The 24,046-nt window shown below is 47.6% G+C and overlaps 1 protein-coding gene across 1 annotated transcript in view; it reads right to left on the reverse strand.

The window, feature by feature from the left end:
* The window catches only part of FCHO2 (FCH and mu domain containing endocytic adaptor 2), a 724,395-nt gene that overhangs the window by 208,600 nt on the left and 491,749 nt on the right, over nt 1–24,046 (reverse strand). Inside the window, exon 19 of the mRNA XM_069224082.1 lies at nt 11,575–11,704. Within this exon, the coding sequence (XP_069080183.1) occupies nt 11,575–11,704 (130 nt within the window). The remainder of the gene's footprint in view (nt 1–11,574; nt 11,705–24,046) is intronic.

The following is a 24,046-nucleotide window of genomic DNA, read 5'->3' on the forward strand; positions in this document are numbered from 1 at the left end:
AGGAAGCCTGCACCACAAGACTTTCTGGAGAAGGATGCAGGAACAAGACAGCCGGGTTGCCTGGAGCAGGACGGTGGAGTAATTTATCTATTAACTGGTAGGCCAGGGCAGTGCTGGGCCTAAGTTTCTAAATACGTGCTCTTCACAGCCTCAGTAAAGGGCAGGAGGGGCTCAAAAGCAGTTTGGCCAGGGCTACAGAACCTTAGTTAGAAAATTATTTTTTGTCTCTAGGCTAGAGAGCTGAAAATCAAGGATTTTGGCTGCCCATTGCTTGTTCATGACGTAGATTGGTGATTCATACGCGTCCACCCCAGGAGGAGAAAAAAATGAGTTGACTCTGCAGAGGTGTCTAGCCCATTGGCCTTCTGCAAGTCCTCATACCAGATGTCATCTTATTAGAGCTGAGCAAACTCATCACCGGGTCACAACTGTTATCAGAGTCTGTGCCAAAAAGGGAATGCAAATAATGTTGCCCTCAGGGTAAGTTGAGAGCAGAAATGGGTACCTCAGTTGGATTCAGGAACAACATCGGTCGAAGAAGGGCCAACGTCGAGTCAGTGTTGGAGAGGACAATCAGCCACTTCTTTGGGCAGCAAGGTCTGCATTGACGAACAAGTTACTAACCTTCGGTAACGCTTTTTGTGGTGGATACACTATCTACCTGTGGATTTCTTACCTTTTGAATATCCTTAATGTACCAGCAACCTTTCTTTACAGCACTCCTGCATAGATGAGGATGTCATAATGCCATGGCTCCGCACACAACTCCGTGTGATGTCAATTGAGCCATAAGAAGCCCTCGTCGGTGTGCTGACATCAGTTTCCAACCACTTTTTTGTGCCTTCGAGGCGAATGGGCAAAACAAACGTGTCAAATGAAACAACGTCTCAATCCACCTGTATACACCAATCTATATATGAAATAAGAAACTAATAAATTATATACAGATTTCTTTTTGGCGTATGTAGACAAGCAAAGGGGAGGCAGGTGGGTCAGTGAGGAATCCACAGGTAGATACTGTATCCACCAGAAAAAGAATTACCAAAGGTAAGTAACTTGTTCTTTTGATGGATACATCTACCTGTAGATTCCTCACGTTTACAATAGAATCTCCAAGCAGTCCTGCACTCGGAGGTGGATGCTTTTCTGCCTATACCAAAAAATCTTGCAGAACAGAATGGGCAAAATGACCGCCCGTCTCACTTCCGAGTCTAAGCAATAGTGCTTTGCAAATGTGTGGAGGGAGGCCCAAGTTGCACTTAACAAATATGAACTACAGGGACACCGGTAGCTAAAGCAGGAGTAGAAGACTTAGCTCTAGCAGAATGAGTTCTAATACCTTCAAGTGGTTCTTTGTAGTCATGGAGCAGCAGAACTTTATGTACAAGATGAGCCAATCTGGACAATGTGCTCTTATGTACCACGTTTCCTTTCATCTTGCCTACATAACCTAAAAAGCAGCTGATCATCCAACCAGAGGTCATGAGTTGTGTCCACATTAAAGCTCACAGCCCTTTTAGGGTTGAAGCAATAAAGCTTTTCTTCCTCTTTAGATGGATGTGGAGGAGGATATAAAAGTAGGAAGGGTGATGGAGTGGCCCAAGTGGAAGGGAGTAACCACCATTGGCAGGAAAGTAGCCCTGGTACTCAATACTAACTTATCTGCATAGAAAGTTGTGAAGGGGGGCTTCACACTTAATGCCTGCAATTCACTAACACTTCTAGCTGACGTTATGGTGACCAGAAAGATAATTTTGAAAGTAAGCAGTCTCAAAGGACAACTATGTAAGTGTTGAAACAGAGCACCCGTAAAGTAAGTTAGCACCAAATTAAGATCCAACTGAGGCATAATAAACTGAGTTGGAGGGTATTTGTTAGTAAGTCCCTTAATAAACCTTAACACTATAGGGGACTATAACAGAGATGGTTGATCGGGTAAACAAAGGAATGCCGAAAGGGCAGACAAATACAAATATCCCTTAACTGTTGCAACTGCACAACCTTGTTGCGTTAGGTAAAGTACAAAATCTGAGTCCAATGGGCTTTTAAAGGGTCAATTGAACTTACTTCACAACACTTTACAAACTTAGCCCATTTGCCATCACAAACTGACTTGGGGGAGTGTATCCTGGGTGATAAATTTACATCCACCACATTGGGGGGGAGTGGGGGGGTGGGGGGGAGCGAACAAGAACTCGGGTTGCCCTGTTCAATCTCCAGGCATGTAGGTGCAGGCTCTGGAGGTGAGGGGTGCCAAGCTCTCCCACGGCTGCAAGAGGAGGCCTGCCCTGTGAGGGAGACGGAGCGGCGGGCACAATGAGAGGTGAAGAAGGCCCATGTACCACACCCTTCACAGCAAATCCTGGGTTAGTAATATGACTTGGGTCCAGCCTTGGAGAATCTTTCTCAGAACTCGAGGAATCAAGGGTATGGGGAAAACGCATAAAGCAGCGGAGAGCCCTCAGCCCATTGAAACACCCCACAATGCTCCCTGCATCGGGTAACTGGAGGCTACAGAATGACGGGCAGTGCATGTTCTCATGAGTGGCAAAAAGGTCTATCGGAGTGGTCCCCCATAATCAGAAAACGTGATGTACCACTTCCGGATGCATACGCCACTCATGATCGGCTGAAGAATGCCGACAGACTGTCCACACGCACATTCAGAACTCTGGCCAAGCGATTTGCCATGATGCAAATCTGACGATCCTGAGCACAGGACCAGAGTCGTATAGCTACTTTGCAAAAAAGATGCGACCCTACAACTCCCTGTTTGTTTATGTACCACATTGCGATAGTATTGTCTGTTAGGACTTGGACTGACATCAAATGGAAGGAGGAAGGCCTATAGAGCCAGATGTATTGCCTGCAATTCCAGTATATTGATATGAAGCAATCTTTTCTCTGGAGATCAAAGTCCTTTGATCTCCAGATCGCCCAGATGAGCTACACACCTTAGAGTGGAGGCATCCATTATCACTGTGGCCCACCAGTGGCAGAGGGAGCAACGGCTTCAATTGAGACAGATTGCTCGACACACCCCACCATTGAAAATCCACTGCAGTGACTCTGCAGATCCTGACCGACTCTTTGAGATCCCCTTTGTGTTGAAGCCACTGCCTGGAGGGACCTCATTTGTCAGCGTGCATGAGAGACCAACATAATGCAGGAAGCCATCAGACCTTACAGGCGCAAGACCTTCAGGATTGGAACCATAGCTCCATTGTGAAATATCAGAGTCATATTCTGAATGTCCAGAATCCTCTGAGGAGGAGGGTAGGCACGAATCACCGTTGTGTCCAGTACTGCCCTATGAACAGGGTATGCTCAGAGGGCTCTAGGTGAGATTTGGGCATGTTGACGGAAAAACCCAGGTTGAACAACAACTGGGCTGTCAACTGCAAGTAGTGCAACACCAACTCTGGAGTCTTGGCTTTGATCAGCTAATCACCCAGGTAAGCAACTACTGGTATTCCCCATCTTCTGAGATGTGTTGCAATCACTGCCATCACCTTCGTGAAGACCAAACGGAAGGACTGCAAAATAACGTTGAGACCTCACTGTGAAACTGAGATACTTCCTGTGCAATTGCAGGATGGGGATGTGAAAATATGTATCTTGCAAATCGATCAAGGCCATCCAGTCTTCCTTTTCCAGCACTTTTCTTTGCAAGCATTAGCATCTTGAACGTTTCCTGTTTGAGTAACCAGTTCAAAATCACAAGGTCAAGAAACAGCAGCAAACAACCATCTTTCTTGGGAATCAGGAAGTACCATAAATAGCATCCCTGTCACGGTTCCTGCTATGGAACCAACTCTACTGCATGCTTTCGAAGTAGGATTTGAACCTCCTGTTGGAGGAAAAGATGATGTTCTTCCAGGGGCAGTTAGGGTGGAGGGGCGTCACCCCTCGCCAGCAGCAGCAGGAGCTGCAAACCTTTAGAAACAAAACAACAATAAACGCTGTTTATTGTCATTTTGTTTCTAAAGGGGCGGGGCTATGGGAAAGACAAGCATGGAGGGAAGTGCACAGAGCACTCCCCTCAGTGCGCATGTATGTCTGGCTGGCCGTCTCGGGCCGGCCAAATACACATGCACACAAGGGCTCTCTCCAACCCGGCACTGTGTAGCCAAGTTAGAGAGAGCCCGCCCAGGCGCCCAGTCTGCGTTGGAACCTTGTTGGGGAGGAAAGGGTGAGGCAAATTCCTTGAAGGGTACAGCCTACTCATTTTCCTCTATACCTAAAACCCACAGGTCCGATGTTATGGACCTCCACTGTGGTAGGAAATAGGACAACCTCCCTCCCACCAGCAAAGCATGCTCGAAGAGGGCAAAAATGGTTTTCTCTGATATTAGCCGGGGAGGAAAAAGAACAGGAGGAGAAAGGCTGATGGGTGGCTCGCCGTTGTTTACCCTTGCCATGCCTATATAACTTCTATAGAGCAGATTGGAGGACTGCTGCTGATGCTGCTGGAACTGCTGTCACAATAGGAGTAGTTACAGCCAAACCTCTGGAACATACGAAATGGTCTGTAGTCTCTAACTTGTGCTTGAAAGCCCAAAAACCTTGCCATCGCCTTACAGTTCTTGAATCTCTAGAAGGCAGAATCAGCTTTGGGCACCAGACATCTTGGAGCCGTTGAAGGCCAAATCGATCAGAATGGCCTGAACATCAGGTGAGAATACAGACACACTTAGCCATGTGTGCCTTCTTGTAGTAATTGAGATTCCCATCGCTCTAGTCACTGAATCAGCCCTGTCCAGGTCTGACTAAATGACTTACCTTGTAGCTCCCTGGCTGTCATTCAACAGTTCTGCAAAGTGTCCTTACACGTCATCCAGCAGCTTTGGTACCACTGTTCTGGCAGACTCCAGCCAGGCATGAATATAACAGCTCAAGAGACAATAAGTACTGGCTGACTTCAGAGCAACACTCCCCAAAGAAAATACCTTCTTCGCAGACTGCTTCATTTTCTTAGACTCCATGTCCGCTGGAGAAGTTGGAAAGGACCCTGGAGTCAACTTTGAGGAAAGGAAGCTTTTATGACCAAACTTTCAGGTGAAGGATGAGTGCTTAAAAACAATAGATCCCCTGGAACAGTCTTGTACCTTCTTGCAATGGGTTCAGACACTGCAGGGGCTGACAATGGTTTCTGCCAAACATCATTTATAGGCTCTAATAAGCCTCATTAAAAGGTAACAAAGGTTCTGACATGGAGTGGGCAGATTGTAGCATCTCCATCAACAAATTAGGCTTAAGTTCAGCTGAAGGAAGAGGCAACTCCAACATATCTTCTTACGTTATCATTGCATGATATGACATGACCTCAGGAGGGGGCATGCCTTTTGGTGACATTAACTTCCATTCCAGAGAAGCGTCCAAGCCACTTGCGACATCCAAGCTCACAAACTTTGGATCAAGTGACACTATTTCCCCTTCCTTCAAGTCAGGATCTTGATGGTTATAAAAATACTGCTTGTCCTCCAGAAGCCTCTGAGCTTCTCCAGGAGATCTGTGCCTTGACTTGAGCCCCAACTCTGTATACGTCTGCATTGGCACCAGTGACACCTGTACAGCAGAAACAACTGGAATCGGAGTAGAAAGATGCAACGTCGACAAGGAACCCATCCAACGCCAGACAGGGCGTATACCTGGAGCCGGTGAATCCTGCCGAGTCTCAACTGGCGAAGGAGTCCGCTTTCTCAGATCCGGAGTAGGCCAAGGAACTTGGGCCATCAACATAAATGGCAGGAATGGTGCCTGCTTATACTGCGCCCCGAAACCTCCCAGTGAATACAACATCTGACCCATGGGGCCCACAGGCGCACCAGATGGAGTCACTTCCCTGTTGAAAATGCTGTATATCACATTTTAAAATTGAAACGGTCAGTTCCAAGAGAAGGGAAAGGTGGATATTCCTGCTGTTGTCGAGGAGGTGGAGAAAGAACAGGAGGAGGAACCACCTCTGGCTCTGGCTCAGGACGCCCAGCCGAAGTCGGAGGTATAGCAGGACTCAAAGGCAACACCGGACAAGCTACTGGGGACAGAGATGGAGACTTATAATGCGATCTCGGACATGAAGACACCGACTTCAGAGATCCATGTCTTGAAGATGGGCACCAGAAACCATGATGCCGCTTCTTCTTATGCTTTGTCTTGGATGACTTTGAGGAGTGAGGAGACGGCAACTCCGAACGAGGTTGGGACTTTCAACAACCTCTCTTCTCCTTTCTCGTCTTGGCCATGAAGAGCTTTAATTCTCTTTCTCTCAAGGCCTTTGGATTCATCTTCTGGCATGAAGAGCAGGTGTCGACATTGTGGTCCAAACTAAGACACCAAAGGCTGCCTTCATGGGAATCCATGATCGACATCTGACCCTCACTATCTGCAGGGTTTGAACCCAGACTTCCTAGGCGAAGACATTGTTTACCAGAACACAGTAGCACCTTTTCCCAAGAACAATGCCGTTTACACGCCGAAAATGCAGAAAAAAGGAGCCATTGTTATGGCTCCAATGTTGTCACACAGAGTAACGTACGGAGCTGTGACATTATGACATCCTCGTCAACGTGGGAGAGTTGTAAAGAAAGGTTCCACTGTAATGCTAGCACACTGGGGATATTCAATAGGTGAGGGATCCACAGGTAGATGTATCAATCAGAAATATCAGGGCCTGGCATGGTTTACAGCACCAGGAGCAGCGTCTAAACAGGAGCAAGAGGTACAATCTGGCACCAACGGCAAGTTCGCCAGCGGTATTCCAGGTAGAAAGCCTCTCTCCCCTTGTGGCCTGAAGGGGGTACATTGGGAGCTGAAGAGCCAGAGCATAGCTGTGCGGAACCTCTTTGATCAGACATAGAATGGCTGAAGGCCCTGAAAATTTGGGTTATTCTGGAACCAGCTGTGGAATTGGCACTGAAGTTGACCAACTTTGAGAGGGTGATCAAGACTGCTGATGCCACCTACAAGCTCGCTGAGAAAAGCGCAAGTGGCGTGAACAGGAGGAACTCCACTTCGACTTTTTGTGTTTCTTGTGCCTACTAGAATATTTGGAACGTAACGAAGAAAGGTCTCTGGAACAGCTTCTTCCACTCCGGAAATGTGACCAAGCCTTCAACATGGAACGAGACTTGGAGCAGTCCCACTGAGGAGTGTTCTTAGGCTTGGAGACAAAGTTTTACCTTGCGTTCCTTGATGGCCTTCAGGTTCATCAACGCACAGTCTTCAAAGGTCCTGGGGCCGTGGATAGACCCCAGACACCACAGGCACACCTGAGAGATGAGAGAAGGCTTCAGAGCTATGTCTAGAGGCACAGAAAGAAAGTAACTGATGTCAGTGCACTGGAGTGGCACCTATATAGGCCCTGCACATCATTTCCAGAGTGGAACAGCATCAGTGCGGAGCCACAATGCGCCACCTTCCGGCACACAGAGGCACTGCTGAAAAGTTTCTGGATCTAATCTGATGCCTGGGGAATATTCTAAAGGTGAGGAATCTGTTGCTACTAGTCTCTATCAGAATCAAACCTTAGTTACTTTAACAGTGTATTAAGGTCTAACTATAGAATTCCGTCTTTCCTCTTTCCTACATGCACATGCATTCTTGATAGTTCCCTTCTTCAAAAAAGAGTCAATCAATATGCGCATAACTACAAGAGGCACATGTCTGGCCTCAGCCCAAGTGGAATGGGTCTGAATACTCCAAGGAGGTTAGACTCCATTCAGAATGTGTCCATAAGGTACATATGACATCATCTACCTGGCAATCTTTGTTTAAAATGCAACTAGGCTAGCATTATTGCCCCCAAAGGTAACAAAAGCTGGTAAGTAGAACAGGGAGACTTCTAAGGGGAAAACAATGTAAATAATGAAAGAATCCTAGGAGCCCTACAGTTACACCTGTTCTTCTAAAACGTGGATCTGTAGGGAGACTGGCTGGGTCACAAATTAAATGGAATGGTACCCCTTTAAGGTGTTCTCTCTGTTAACTACCACTCACTCAGTATAACTAAGTCTTGTGGGTGGAAGAGTATTCACGCACAAGATCAAATTGCTTAGTCACATTGAGACTGCACATTTGAGGTCATGGGATGAACTCCCTAGCTGACATATCCAAAGTAAACAGAGAAGTTATCCTCTGGCCTCAGCCCAGTAAGGGTGACTAGCTCAGTCTTTCAATGAAACAAACCTGAATCCCATAACACAGAAAGCGAGACAGGCTCGATCTTGCAGTGAAATGACAATCTGGAAGAACCCCGTCCTGATAAGGAGCTGGGTTTTGGCACTGCAATCAAATCACTAATGCAAATAAGGATTTTGTCACAAAAAGCCTTCACATCCTGTGTGCTTGAGAAAAAGGTCTAATTGCAACAAACATCATTTATCAGGACAAAAATGTCTTTCATCCTGGTAATTTCTGCTTCCCCGCTGTTAGCTGTACCACTTGCAAACGGCCAGTGCAGGTGACCTTCATGCAGGACCAGGTGAGGCCCTTTGCAGAATGGGAGTGCTCCATCTCACCGACAGAACAAGCTTTGTTTTGGTGGAATTATTATATATGAAGATCTTGGTTCTTAAGACAAGGTTGGTAGTTTCACAAAGAGCACAATCAGGCCAGAATCGAAGTTGAGGGCGCAGTAACTGATTTAAGAAGTGTTTCTGGGAAAAAACAAAGAGGTGGCCCTTGAAGGCATTCAAGTGTAATCCAAAGATTTACACCATTAACTGTCTGAGAATTTGTCTATTCAAAATTGCTCCTTGTGTGGAGAACTTCCACTTTTAGATGTAACTTCTCTAGCGCTGGCTGGTCTGTGAGGAGGAATTACCTTTTCTTTTTTACGATTTTTTTTCTCTTGAATGTTCTAACTAGAATTGTGATTTTATGTTTATACAACTTCTGGACCACGAATTCCTCTCTGAGAAGCCAAGGTATCGTTGAGAAAGTTAAATGAGAATGTACTGCTGGGGCAGAACACAAGCAAATGGAAAAGTCTTTGAATAGTCAGTGCACTTGGCCCATCCTGAATCTCAGTAACAGGATGAAGGTGATGACAGGAGCCACAATCCTTGGAATCTTTGTGTTCCCCACAGCACCACATACAAACAATATAAGGGTCCATGGCCTGACATTTGCCTGATACAGGACCCACAAGGTTTGAACCCTGATGACATGTAGAAAAAAGGGCACACTGTTCCCTCAACAAAATAACTTTCTGTCAAGAAAGACTAACGACCTCAGGAAGTCCGGCATGTAGCAGGAACTGAAGTCAGAGCGTCAGGGAGGGGATTATATGGACTCCGTCAATGTCACATCTAGGGGACGACATTGCCATGGAGTTGCACAACACCTTTCTTACGATGTCCAGAGGTACTGCTGGAAAAAATGTCCATATCCAGTCTGGCGCCTGCAGAAGAATTATAAGGTAAGGAACTGCGGCTAGATGTCTCTATCAGATACATATCCTAGCTTTCTTCTTTTAAGTGTCTGCTTCCTGCTCCTAAAGCAGTGTCTTGCTCGCCTCTCCTCCATGTCCTCCCTTCTTTCTTTTGCATCTCTTTGCTTCACTAATGCTGTCTTGCACAACCTTTCAAGTAATCAACTTCAACGTCTATGTCAAGGTCCTTTTTGGGCAGTCTGCCAATGAAGCCACTTTTGAACATTGCAACATCACGGCGCTGACTCAAAGTGCTTTGACACCAGTTTTACCACTGAAAGAGGTGCCAGTATCGCCTTCGTAAGTGTAGAAGTGACAGCTGATGTCAAGGTCTCTGGGCCGATAAGCACAATGGCTTGGACGCCAATGATGCAGATGCCGATGTAAAGCGAAGTGATGCCATGACATTGGTCAGAAAAAGGAAAAGCTAGAAGAGTACTACTAAGAATAATGAGAAAACATGAAAAGGGTTTCTAGGGCTAGAGGATCGGTCTTGTCTGGATAACTCAGTAACTCTTCACTGGAGGAGTTTGGGGTGTGAATGTTTCAACAAGAGAAACGTTTTTGAAGCTTCTTTAAGCTCCATGCAAGTTTTTCCTGATGTGGGCTCTGCCTCAAAGCACATTAACCTCATGGATATTTCCTTCCTTATTGAGAGACAGAAAAAAAAAACATTGCATTTTCCAATCTTATGGTCAGCTTGCAAGCAGTACACAGCCATGGTCTGGATCATGCTCATAAATATGTCTGTCCACTCTGCTAACTTCTATCTTGGATATATTGTTAAAGATTAAACTCAGCCTCACACAATTATTAATACAGTGTAGAGGCATGAACCTGCAGGCAGGATTGCTTTGAAGTGAAAACACAAAAGATAAAGAGCAGAGCTCTTAAAGGAGTCCTATTCATTAGTCCATGTAGTAAGATTCTGAAGGGAGGCAATGCCACTGAGAGGTAGCACTGCATGGCAGTAAGGGTAAAAGTAGGCTAAGCAACTGTAGAAAAGAGCCATTTTACAGGGTTTTCTCTTTAAAGGCATAATATGTTCCATGTGTATTTAACTAGCTAATTCCCAGCTTGATATGTGGGAATACTAAAGTAGCATGTGAGTAGATATATCAGAATGAATGCCGGGAAAAAAGGGTTAAAAAATGATTTAGAGTTATATCAAGAGTTACATTAGAAAAAACAAAGGAGGTTAGGAATTGTGTAAGCTTACAGGTGGGTTTATGATAAGTGAAAGCAGGAGGCAGTAGGTATATGGGTAAGTTAAGTCAAGGTTCGAGGGTGATGCAGTTTGTTCAACTTCAAATTATTCTTTAATATAATTACTTTATTATGGTTCATCTAATGCAAAATGAAAAATTATTTTTTGTCCTTTATGAACTATAGGGAGGCTATTGTGTCCTTTTTCCATGACACTTGTCATTTTTACATTGCTCCCATACACTGGGTGTCAGACTGGGTTTCTAATTTAAAAGCTCCTAAACTCTGGCTCATCATTATGGTTCAGAGAATGAGACTCATTTCCCGAGGAGTGGTGATACCTTTTAAGACCAGGATTCACTACAGATCCTAGGCCTTTGTACGTCTTACACTTACTCAGTGTCAGTTTCGCTGTAAAATTCTTGGAGGAATCCTGTTCCTTTGAATGCAGACTACAAACCCATTCTTCACTCACAAGTGACCCTTAGCCTTCAGTAAACTAGGCCCTTTGTAGGTAGACTAGCTCTATAAACCATCACTTCTCTCTGAGCACCGGACCTTTGAAAGCATGACAAGGTGTGCGTAGCCTGGAGTAATATTATAACCAAAGCCCCTCGTACAGCAGTCACAAGTGTATGTCTTGAACATCACCTCTGAACTTCTGGCAACTTCTAAACCCCAAGGCTATTTAATCACGGTGAGGAACCTTCAGAAAATATCAGAAAAAAACATAAAATTAATCTTAAGTAAGCATTGTGCACTACTCCTGGAATATTCTTGATTCCTGATATCTGGGCCAGTGCCATTCCTGTGCACGGTGTAGTCATGTCAGGTTGAGGTCACGTGACACCTAGGACATAAGGCACACCATCCTAGAAATGAAGTGTTTCAATCATAGTGTGGTACAAACACAATTTATTTCCGAGGATACCTACCTACAGTTGGGGTATTTGCTGTACTTAATGAAGCAGATGATGATACCGAAGAGGAGCTCTCTGTGCGTGCCAATGGAGCCGCAGGAGGCGGACTGGAGTTAGATGTTAATGGTGGGCTAAATGGCCTTGGCTTGGAAAAAGATAAGAAAAAAATCACATTGATCATGAATATAAAAACAGACCTTAAACAATGAATATACACCAACAAAAAAGATTTCCAAACACTTCTAATGTATATCAATATCCAAGAAGTAAATAGTGGCAAAGTGCATTCAATGTCAAGAGTTTGTGCACACTAGCTATATTTTGAATTATGTGCAACTTCTAGAAAAGTTAACAACAGTCAAGATTAGTCAGGAGAGGCATTTAGGAAAGTGAATAACTGGGAAAGAACTAGGGCTCTGTCCTGCACCTAGATAAAGATAATGAGTCTTGACCACTGACAGGTGAGCTAAGGCATTCTTGCTGAGCCGCACTCAGTGCACAAGAGGGTTTCTAGCTGGTCGCTTAACCACTCACAGGCGCCTCAAGGCTCTGCCATCACACCTGTTGTATTAACGACTACCTCAGCGCCTTTCAGGTCATCTTGGAATCCTTCATTCTTACACTATGCAAAAACAGCAATGACATTCAGATCATCCTCAAACTGAAAAATTGTCTTGGACGGGGCTCCTGTGTTTTAAGCTCCTGCTCAGTAGTCCTAGCCCTGAATGTCTGGTTACACTACTGATCTCGTCTAAAAAAACACAGTATATTGCCAACACCACTTTTTGCGACATAACAAGGTCAGGAACAGTAGTCCACTGCCCACAATGAGGGCATGCCTGGTGCACACCTCCAGGTCACAGGACAAGCTCAGGACCTCACAGTCAGTAACATGCCAAGGCCTCTGCACATGCGCAGAAGTAGCCTGATGCTAGGGCCATAATAAAAATCAGGATACCAGATAGGCATGCTGTTTGGCACTCAAAGAAGGGGCAAACTGTAGTATACCAAGCTTGGGACATTCCCGATTTAACAGTTCCAAAGCAATATTCCCCTTGAGGCAGAAGTGAATAGTGGTGATTAACCAGGGAAATAGTGTATCAGAGCTTTAGCAAAGCATTCATCACTGCTAGTCTTGTCTGTGAGACTGTAATATTTAGCAAACATATGCAAGAGTACCCCAATAGATTTCAGCTATCGAGACATCTGTTGAAAGCTGTGCAACCAGTCACATCCCTAGAGGAGTAGGCACAAATACCCTCCTTATGCTCATTCCTGACCAAGGCATAGAAGATTTTGATAAAGAAGGTGACTAACACCAAAATAGTGCTTATGTCACCACCTTCCCTTTCTTGGCTCTAGTGAAAGCTTCAGAGAGCTAATCATCTACTCTGTCCTGTCAAGTGCAGTCACCTGAAACTGCACACCTGAGTCTATTAAGCCACTACTCCCCTTTGGAGGGGTGAGCAGGAGGGAAGGAAAATAAGAGTGATGGACTGACCCATTCAAAAACCAGATACCACTTTCGGTAGGAAAATGAGCAGCTATGAAGAACCAGGTTCATGACTGTAGAATACCATGAATGAATGGTAGTTGAAACATAAGGGCAAAAGCTCATTCGTTCAATGGGGTTAAGCCACTAACACCAAACAGTCTTCAGAGTGAGAAATTGAACTGGGCAACTGTGCATCAGCTCAAATGGGGTGGCATGTGAAAAGTCAACTCAAGATTTAAATCCCACTGAAGAATAATGAATATGGAAGACAACAAAATCAACTGTTCAAAAAAATGTGCCATTAGTTGTATGTCCAGTATGTTGTGTTATGTGTATTTGTTAAAAAGGCATTATCACACACAAGGGTATTCTGGTGCTGTAGCCAATGTTAGGATCTACTGGACAAGAGATAGTATGAAGCGCAAAACAGACAGAATTGACTGAAAAGGGTTCCAATGTTTCAACTCTCAACATTGAACAAACCTGTACTAGCAAACTGCATAAATTATTTTTGTGAATATTTCCTGGAATCAAAGATGACATTCTCAATTTGAAACAGTAAGCAAAAGGACTTTAGCTGGCAATGCTTAATCATCACTCATGCATTAACATGTGGGATTGGGTGGAGGACGTAATCTCCTGGCTGCAAGAGCAGGTCTGCCCTTTGTAGGAGAAGAAGAGGAGCACCAATGCTGACTTGTAACGGTTCACCATACTAAACCTTCCTCACCCCATCTGGGATAATTAGGATGAGTTGTGGTAAGTCATTTAGTATCTTCTGTAAGGCTCTTGATAGATTCAGAATCAGTGGAAACTCATACAGCCAGTCCAGTGACTAACTAAGCCTCAAGGCAATACATTAATCAAGGGGAGCCATATTAAGTCAACTTTCCTTATTTCATTCAACAAACAATACACTTTCTTATATTTTTACATTATTCCGATATTTTATTTTTATACCAGAAGTAAATCATACATGCACATCAAAGTCCACACAAAATTCCATATTTCCATTTTTGATAAAAATTCAGTGTTGCTTTGTAGGTAAACCTGAAGGCCCACCAGGGAACCAGCTGTTCGAGGCCATGGAAAGCGATTCACACATTGACAATTAATTTGGAGAGGATCATGTGTAACATTTCAGGGTCAAATTCAGAATGATGGCCCTCTAAGGAGAGGTGACTCAGAGGAAGCTCTCTCAAACCAAAGGAGGATGCCCTGTATGCCACCACTGTGAAGGTATTCCATAACTAAGCCCGTTGCCACTATCAACTCACCTTGAAACACAAAATCAACAATCCAGCTCCGCCTGTCTGTTTATATAGGGGACACTGCTGGTGCTGTTGGAGAGAACTGAATGGTGATCCTTGAAATGGAAGGGAGAAAGGCCTTCAGGGAAAGACAGACCACCTGTAGACTAAAGCCCCTGCTAGTTGGAGCCTGCATGTGAAGGGCTGAAGGGAGAAAGAACCAACACCTTGGAGAGATGCACCCACTGGTGAAGATCAGGAAGGGCTGATTTGAAAGTCAGCATTCAAGATGAAAGGCTCCCCTTTTGTTGAAGCCAGTGCTTTCTCAGGCAGTACCAAAGGCAGCTCCTCCACCATCTGGTGTATGGAATCAATAGGATGCACAAGATCAGAAGACTCTGGGAATGTAGAGTCAGAAACATTTATTAATATGCACAATTCTCTGAGGAGGAAGAAAAGTTTGAACGCAATTCATGTCCGGTACCATACTTTGATGATTAGGCTCTGTATAGCTGTATGATGAGCCTTGTTGGGGGTTGATCATAATGTCCAGGTCATTAAGAAGGGTCAGAGGGGCATGACTTCGGACGTCAAGATGGCGGTCGCACTCTAAGAGTGCTCCGGACCTCTCCATCATCCGCAGCTAGAAACCCCAGTATACTGCATCCAGAACTCCTCCACCGTGATCGTGGCCCCCCCCGACTCCCCAGAGGTGGTCTGGAATAGCTGAGGGGTCAGTGGACAGAGTGGTGGAGCCCGGCCGGGGATCTGGCCTGCTGGGAGCGGCTGGCCCAGTGACTGTCTGCGTCGCCCTAAGTGCGGAGCTCCGGCCGTCCACGTGGTGGCTGGACCTGGCGTTCGCACCACACCGGACAAACTAGCAGCCGGGAAGCTGAACAGCTGACAACGATCCCACCACAGAGGGTGATTGGGTGAGGTATGGGACCGGGCGAAAACTTTCCCGGGCCCAAAGACGGCAATGAGATATGCTGAGAGGCAGGGCTGTGACCGAGACCCGAAGGAGCACTGGGGTGTAACTGTGGCCGTTGCTGGGATCTCCGGTGCTCTGAGACTGAGCTGCCGGACTCCAGAACCAGAGGGGGAAAACAAAAGTCTTGTTCTGAGGTCTAGCGGGTCCGGCCAGGCCGAGAGGTGAGGAGTGGCGCTTGGAGCGCAGGGGCCCAGCGACTGGTAGAAAGACTGGGTGGCCTGGCCGTCTGTGCGGCCCCATGTGGAGAGGAGACTCGGCCGGCAGAAGGCCGAGGCACAAGTGCAGATGCCGGAATGAGGCCCGGGCCCCGGCGGGACAGAACCACGAGAGCGAGGAGCGCATGAGAAGAGGCCGCTGTGAGGCCATGGTGACATGGGAGGTTGTTGCCTGGCGGGCCTGAAGGAGAACTGCGTTCCGCACCCCCCGAAGCCGCGTGCTGGGCAGTGCGAGGGGTGACCGGCGGCGGCTGGGGAGTGGCGGCGAGAGCCAGGCTGGACGATCGGTGTGGGATGCTACCAGATCGGGAACGGACTGCAGACACAGCGGTGAGCCTGCTACGATTCCAGATACTTGGGGGGCCTTCATACTCCCCCCGTCCCTCCTTCCGTTCGCTGGCGGCTGTGCGACCCTCTACCTCGGAGACGGACTTCCCTGGATGAGACCACGGGGCACCTCCCCTACAGAAGCAAAGACAAAACGCAGTCCACGCCCTCAAGGTGGTGACCCCGTACTGTACGCCACTGAGGTGTTGCACAGGGACCCATGACATCCGAGCCCCCTGGTTTCGTCATGGGGAAAGACCCAATTGGCAGACAGCCACCCACGTCCCAGCAGCACATCGACCAGTTCACCACCCAGCAGACCCCCTAGGGAGCTGGTGCCTCGGCACCAGGGACCCCTGCGGTAGAGGGACTGGACATAATCTTGCAGGCTATCCAATCCTCACAACTAGCCGTCAAGACCAAAATTGGCGAGGTACAGGAGGACGTGGGCCTGCTGTAGCAGGGCCTGCGGACAGTGGTGGGCTGCATCATAAAAGAAGAAGACCATGTTTACTTAAAAGAAGACAAAATCACAGACCTCAAGACCAAAGTTGCCCAATTGCTGACCCGTACAAAAGAGCTTCATTACAAAGCTGAGGATGCCGAAAACCACTTCAGACGCAATAACCTGCGCTTCGTTGGATTTCAGGAGGAGCGGAGAAGAACCAGGCTGCCAAGTTTCTGGAACACTGGATTCGATCCTGGGTGCTGGAGCAAAAGTTGTCCCCCTGGTTCACAGTCAAAGGAGCCCACACAGGACTGGCACCCAAGCCCCCTCCAGGGGGGGCCAGAAGGCCAATGATTGCTAGGTTCCTTTAACTTTAAAGACCGTGGTGCCATCCTCAGGGAAGTGAAAGCGCAGCCGGATCTTCGTTGGGACAACCATAAGAGCCTAATTTTTCTTGACTACACATGTGAGGTGCAAAATTAGCGTTGCTCCTACGAGGGAGTTAAGCAGAAACTTAGGGTGATGCGGCTGTCCTATATGCTGCAGTTTCCAGTATGCCTCAAGATCCTAATAGATGGGAAATCCTTCTTTTTTGACTCACCAGAAATTGCTTGGGACTGGCTTACAGAGGAGCACTGTGTTGCTTGAAAAGGACCCCCCCCCCCCCATCCCACCCGAAGGGTTACCCGAGAGCCGGACGCAATGACTCGCTGGGGTTGAGATGCAAACAGGGGTGCACCCGGTCATGCCGCAGGAAGAGAAGTGATGTATCCCGGTCTCCAGGGGTGGAACCGGCAGGACCATCGGCTCTGGAGAGGGCGGTTGAGTCTGGCTGCCAGGAGGAGAAGCGGCCCTTGCCAGACCACGCGAGTGACCGCCTTAGCCAGACTCCATCCCTGTCGTAAGACCCAGAAATCCAATTGATGCCTCACAGATGTAATAGCGACAGGAGGGAGATCTCCTGACAGACAGGGGTGGGCTGGTGGGGGGGTGGGTCCAGGGGCCTTGTCATTGCAAAATTCTGACTGTATGGAGGGGTCCACTACTCCACAAAGGTTACAGACACCCTGGTGTTGGGTTTTCAGTTGCGTTTATGGGCGACGGATGCTTCAGGGATGGAGGTATGTGGGGGGGGGGGCACCTGGGGGTTATAGGGAAGTAATTGCAAAATGTTTTAAAGTCATGTTATGGCTGTGTTTCACATGTATTAACGTTCTTTCAGGTGGTCACATCACACCCCTAGATCTATATCAGACGCACGACCCTCCTGGAGGGGCTTCCTACCTACAGCTTTCCTCCTTTGGGGGAAATTGCCACACACGAAGCCCTACATGCATTCAAACACCGTTCCCCTGCACGCTTTGGGGCTTCTTAAAAAGGTCCTTTACTGGAATGTCAATGTGCTCCTAGATAAGATTACGTGATCCGCCATTATTGCCGCTATTCGTTGCTTTGCCCCCGCTATAGTGTTGCTCCAGGAAACACACTTACTGGCTCACTCGTTGCCCTATGGTCTCGCAAGGTGGCTACGACAGAATATACAACGCAGGCTTCTCTAGAGGCTCTGGGGGGGTGGCGGTCGTACTGCACCATTCGTTATCTATAGCGATCACCACAACCAAGCTAGGTCCACAGGGCCGATGTGTTGCCATGTCTGGCACACTAGGCATCCAGCCGGTTAATCTCCTCTCCTGAGTGCGTACACCCCCCCTTGAGTGTTCAAACGATTCCTGGAGACTCTCCAAGAGGTTGTAGCACAAGTCCCCCTGGGCTTGACACTCCCAGGAGTTGATTTTAATGCCGTCATGAACCCAGAGGCCAATGTCACCAGTACCCCATTGGTGAATAAGAATGCCCGAGCTAAGCAGCTATGCTGCTGGGCAGATGGGCTGGGTCTTTTCGACGTGTGGCAGGTTTGGCCCCCCAGAATGCGGAAGTGCACGCACACATTGGCGGCGCATCATATGACCTCCTTTTCATGCCTGCCCTGGATGTCCCCTGGGACGCGAGAGCAGAGATACTACCGTATAGAATCTTTGATCATGCACCACTTCTTATACAGATTGATGACACTGGCAGGGCCCAGCACTCCTTGTGGCGGCTGAATGCTTGTACTTCCAGGGCAGCGACTATGTTCAGGCCCTGCAAGAGGAACTCACTCAATACTTTGCGCAAAATCTTGGCTCCGTGCAGTCATTGGGCACAATATGGGCCGCCTGCAAGGCCACCCTCCGGGGGCATGCCAGGCATCTTCTCCAGGTACAAGAGCGTGTGAGGAACCAGCAGAAAACAGGCCTTGAGGCCCAGGAACTGCCTCTGGATATGCAACTCTCCCCCACCAATCATACATTCACTATCAGGCAATTCGGCCTAATTAGGGAAGAAATCTGTCATCTTGCCTCTTAATTGCAAAGCACATGTGACATGCCTCGACAGCTCGAGTATATGGGTAGGGTGACAAAAATGGAAAGCTACTACACTGCCTAGCAACCCGACCCCTAGCTGGTAGGGTTGTCCCAGTAATCATTGACGACTCAGGCAGCTCCTGCAAAATGCCCCAAGCTATCGCCCAGGGCTTTGCCGCTTATTATGAAGGAATTTATGAAGAACGTACGCTACCCCAGTTGGAGTGGGAGGCCCCACTGTTGCGCGACATGTCCTTCCCTGGAATCTCAACCGCAGAGAAGAAGGACCTTGATGAGCCCATAGCACTAGAGGAGATTAAAGAAGCTATGTCAGCCCTGGCTCCGGGTAAGACCCCAGGCCCAGGTGGGTTTCCGGCAGAGCTTTATAGCAAGTGCAGTGTCCTTTTAGCCCCGCATTTGTTGAACCTGTATGCGGAAGCCGAGCAGATGGGAGATTTCCCCTTGGACTTCGAACAGGCCACTATTGTAGTGATTCCAAAGTCCCATCCACCCTCAATACACTGCTCTGCCTTTCACCCCACTTCGCTCCTCAATACCAAAATAAAGATTCTATCCACAATACTGGCTAAATACCAGGTTGAAAAAGGTGTTACTTTCCATAGTCCACCAAGATCAATGTGGATTCATGCCGACCAGAAGCACCAGGCACTTCATTTGGCAGCTTCATACAGCACTGGCCTAGCGTTGTTCCTTGGCCTCGCCCCTAGCATTCCTCCTCATTGACTTTGATAAAGCCTTTGATACGGTTGACTGGTCGTATCTCTCCCAGGTGCTTATAAAAGCAGGGATTGGCCCTACATATCGGAGACTGGTGCAGCTCCTTTACTCTAACTCCAACTGCGTGCAGGTGAATGGGGTGGTCTCAGACCCCTTCCCCATCCACCAGGGGACAAGCCAGGGATGCTCACTATCCCCGCTTCTCTTCGCCCTATCGATTGAACTACTGGCAAAAATCATAAGGGCGAACCCGCTAACCAGCGGATGGGCTTGGCCCACCGGATGTGAGGACCGCATCGCCTTGTACTCCTATGACGTACTCCTTTATCTAACCAAACCAGCCAGTAGTGGACCCTGGTGTCTGCAGCTGATGGAATTATTCTCTAAGGCTTCGGGCCTGACACGTAACCCAGCAAGTCCGTACTGGTCCCGTTGCATCCTGCAAGGGACTGCTACGATTGGCAGAGCAACATCCCCATTCGGCGTAACAGTTTCCAGTACCTGGGTGGCACTGTGGCCCTTTTGCCTGAGTTAGCATGGTCGCTTAACATCACACCACTCACCCAGAAAATTAGGGATGACCTCCAGAGATGGCAGACCCTAACCCTTAGTGTCCTGGGAAGAATAGCACTATATAAGATGATGATTCTACCTCGTTTCCTTTATCTTCTCCAGAACTTTCCCTATCAGCTGCCCAGGCGATGGTTTAAAGACATGGATGTGGTGGCAGGGAAATTCCTGTGGCATGACGTACATGAGGGGGGCTAGGAATGTCCAAATTATATCTCTATTATCTAGGTACGCAACTGTTGGTACTTAACGATTGGCTGGGGGGTGGGTGGTCAGACCCAGCGTACCCGCTTGAACTCCTGACAATGGGCTTCCCCATGCTGCTTGAGCTATTATATGGTGGCCCCCCTCCCACGAGAGATTCCTGAAGTGACGACAGTGGTGCTTGCGGGGTGGAGGGCAGCGCAACGGGAGAAGGGGTGATGGGCAAGTCTCACCCAGCAAACCCCACTGTGGCGGGGAACGTGGCTTTGTGAATTCTCCACCTTGGAGGGTTTTCACAAATGGGATAACATAGGCATTTCACTTCTAGGAGATGTCTGGGTGGGATCCCATATGCTCTCTATAGGAAAATGCCACTGTTGTCATGGTTACCCCCTAGCTTTTTGCCTTTTGTTGATGCTAGTTGTGAAAGAAAGTGTGTTGGGACCCTGCTAACAAGGCCCCAGTACCAGTGTTCTTGTAAGTGTAGGGTAGCCATAAAGAGTATATGGTCTGGTCTCCACACCTCCATAATGACTACACTGAATACTGGGAAGTTTGGTATCACAATTCTCATCACAATAAATCCATGCTGATGACAGTGTGGGATTTATTGAGAAATGCACACAGAGGGCATCTTAGAGATGCCCCCCATATACTAAGCCCAACTACTAGTGCTAGGCTGACCAGTTTCTGCCAGCCTGCCACATCCAGACGGGGTTCTGGCCACATGGGGTGAGTGCCTTTGTCCACTCTGTGGCTAGGAACAAAGCCTGTACTGGATGGAGATGCTTCACACCTCCTCCTGCAGGAACTGTAACACCTGGCGGTGAGCCTCAAAGGAGCTTCGAAGAAGCTTTTTTGAGCCACGAGATCGAGCGGTGACTCCTCTTGGTGATAGCGTGCATGGGCATCGAGTCCTTTGTTAGACTATTTTCCTGCAGGAGGGTGAAATATGCTGTGGCTAGCCTGTAGGAGTTTGAAATAGTGTTTTAAGCACTGCTTGACCAACGTTTGCTTGTTGGGGAGATAGCACATCCACACAATAGTGTTTAGTAAATGTGTGTGGTGTGAACTATGGGGCTGCTTCGCATATGTCTGCCATTGGTATATTTCCTAAGAATGCCATTAATGCTCCTTTTTTCTAGTAGAATGTGCTTTAGGAGTTACTAATAGTTGCCTTTTAGCTTTAAGATAGCAAGTTTGAATACACTTTACTATCCATCTGGCCAATTCTTGTTTTGAAATAGGATTACCTTTATGAGGCTGTTGAAAAGCCACAAAAAGCTGTTTAGATTTTCTAAAATCTTTTGTTCTGTCTATATAATACATGAGAGCTCTTTTGAGATCAAGAGTGTGGAGAGCTCTTTCAGCAACTGAATCTGGCTAGGGAAAGAAGACTGGCAATTCAACTGAGTGATTAATGTAAAATGGCGAAATCACTTTAGGTAGAAATTTTGGATTTGTCCTAAGTACTATTTTGTGTTTGTGAATTTGGAAGAAAGGTTCTTCTAAAGTGAATGCTTGAATTTCACTAACTCACCTTAAGGAAGTATCTGCTGCCAGGAAAGCAACTTTCCATGAGAGAAATTGAAGAGCGCAAGAATAAATGGGTGCAAATGGTGGACTCATAAGCCTTGTGAGCACAATCAACAAGTTACTTACCTTTGGTAACAATACATCTGGTAGGGACATATTCTAGTTGCAGATTCCTTATCTTTGAATTTCCCCAGGTGTCAGTCTGGATCCAGAGATTTTTCTTTGAGCAGTACCTCTGCACGCCGTCAGGTGGCGTCGGTCGACTCCGCTGGCATCATTGGTGTTGTGTTCGTCGTGGTGACGTCGCGGTCATATATAGTCGTCACCCCGGCGCGCTGACATCACTTTCTTTTCACGACTTTCCACACCAGTAGCGCGGAGCCATGAAGAACACAGAGTGGTGAGCCAAAACTAGGGCCCTTAGGGGGAAGTTCCCGTCCCTAGAACTCAGTTAGCAGTGCAGGAAGGATGGGCGGGTCAGTAAGGAATCTGCAACTAGAATATGTCTCTACCAGATATATTGTTACCGAAGGTAAGTAACTTGTACATCTGATAGAGATTTCTTGTTGCAGATTCCTTACCTTAGAATAGATACCCGAGAAACACCATCCCCGGTGCAGGGCTTCGAATCAAGATCACACCAAGAAATCCTGTAGGAACGAACAACCAAACTAGCCGTCCCTGCGGACCTGACTGCCCAGGCAGTAGTGTTTGGTAAAAGTGTGCAGGGATGCCCACGTCGCTGCCTGACAGATGTCGAGGACTGGAACGCCCCGTGCTAGTGCTGTGGTAGCAGCAGTAGCCCTGGTGGAGTGAGCACGCAAACCTTCAAGAGGTTGCTTCTTAGCCAGTGTAGTGCATTTTGATGCCTGAGAGCACACATCGAGAAATGGTCCTCTTCTGCACCGCCTTCCCCTTCTTCGCACCAACATATCCCACAAAGAGTTGATAGTCCACCCGGAAGTCTTTGGTACAATCAAGGTAGAACACCAATGCTCTTTTTGGGTCTAGACAATGGAGTCTCTCCGCTTCATGAGAGGGATGTGGGGGTGCATAAAAGGTAGGCAAGGTGATGGACAGTCCAACATGGAAGGGTGTCACTTCTTTAGGTAGGATAGAAGCCCTTGTGCGAAGTACCACTTTGTCAGGATGTATTTCCAGGAAAGGTGGCTTAGATGAAAGAGCCTGGAGCTAGCTTACTCTGTGGGCAGAGGTAATGGCAACTAAAAAGACAGCCTTGATGGTAAAGAGTCATAAAGGGCAGTTGTGAAGCGTCTCAAACGGGGTCACACATAAGGTATGTTAATCCTAGGTTGGTCTGGTAACTGCAAGAAAGCAGAGATAGCAGAAAGATATCCCTTAAGAGTGCCCAGGGTGGAGCCCTGCTGGGCAAAGGAAAGAATAAAGAGGAGGACTTGAGAAAGAGGAGCAGTTAGAGCAACAACAGATTTGTTGATGCACTATGCCACAAATTTCTTCCAATGACAGGTGTATACGATATTGGTTGAGGGACGCCTGGCTGCCAAGATAACGTTACAGACTTCAGGTGGCAGGTCAAAAGATGTCAACTGCCGCCGCTCAATCTCCACCCGCGGAGGGTGGACAGGTTCGGATGGAGGACCCTCCCCTGCTGCTGAAACAGAAGATCCTCCCGAAGAGGCAGTCTGATCGGAGGAGCTATATTAGACTCTTCGTGCCCAGTCCGGAGACACCAGGATTACTTGGGCCCGATCTTTCCTGATCTTCTTCAGAACTCTGGGCAAAAGTGGTATGGGTGGAAAGGCTTACAGGAGGCATGAATTCCACTCATGACAAAAAGAGTTGCCGAGCGAGTGCATCCTTGGAAACTCCAATGTGCAAAACAGCTGACATTGCACGTTCTCTACGGAGGTGAACAAGTCTAACCAAGGTTCTCCCCATTGAAGGAAAAGACCTTTCACCACCTCCGGATGGAGACGCCATTCGTGATCGATCATGCATCGTTGGCTGAGTTTGTTTGCTCTGGCATTCAAGGAGCCCGCCAGGTGTTGAACCACCGGGGAAATGCCCTGATGTTCCAGCCAAGTCCAGAGGTGAACAGCCTCTTGACAAGGAGTCCACAACCCCACTCCACCTTGTTTGTTGCAGTACCACATGGCGGTGGTGAGGTCTGTGAACACCTGCACTGCTTTCCCTTTGAGAGAGGGAAGGAATGCTTTTAATGCTAGTCGAATCCCTCTGAGCTCCAGATGATGGATATGGAGCCCAGTTTCCACCAGAGGCCTCTGATCTCCGCCGCTCCCATGTGGCCGCCCCAACCCAGGAATGA

Source organism: Pleurodeles waltl, chromosome 1_1 (assembly GCF_031143425.1).
Source record: "Pleurodeles waltl isolate 20211129_DDA chromosome 1_1, aPleWal1.hap1.20221129, whole genome shotgun sequence".
NCBI classification, from domain to species: domain Eukaryota; kingdom Metazoa; phylum Chordata; class Amphibia; order Caudata; family Salamandridae; genus Pleurodeles; species Pleurodeles waltl.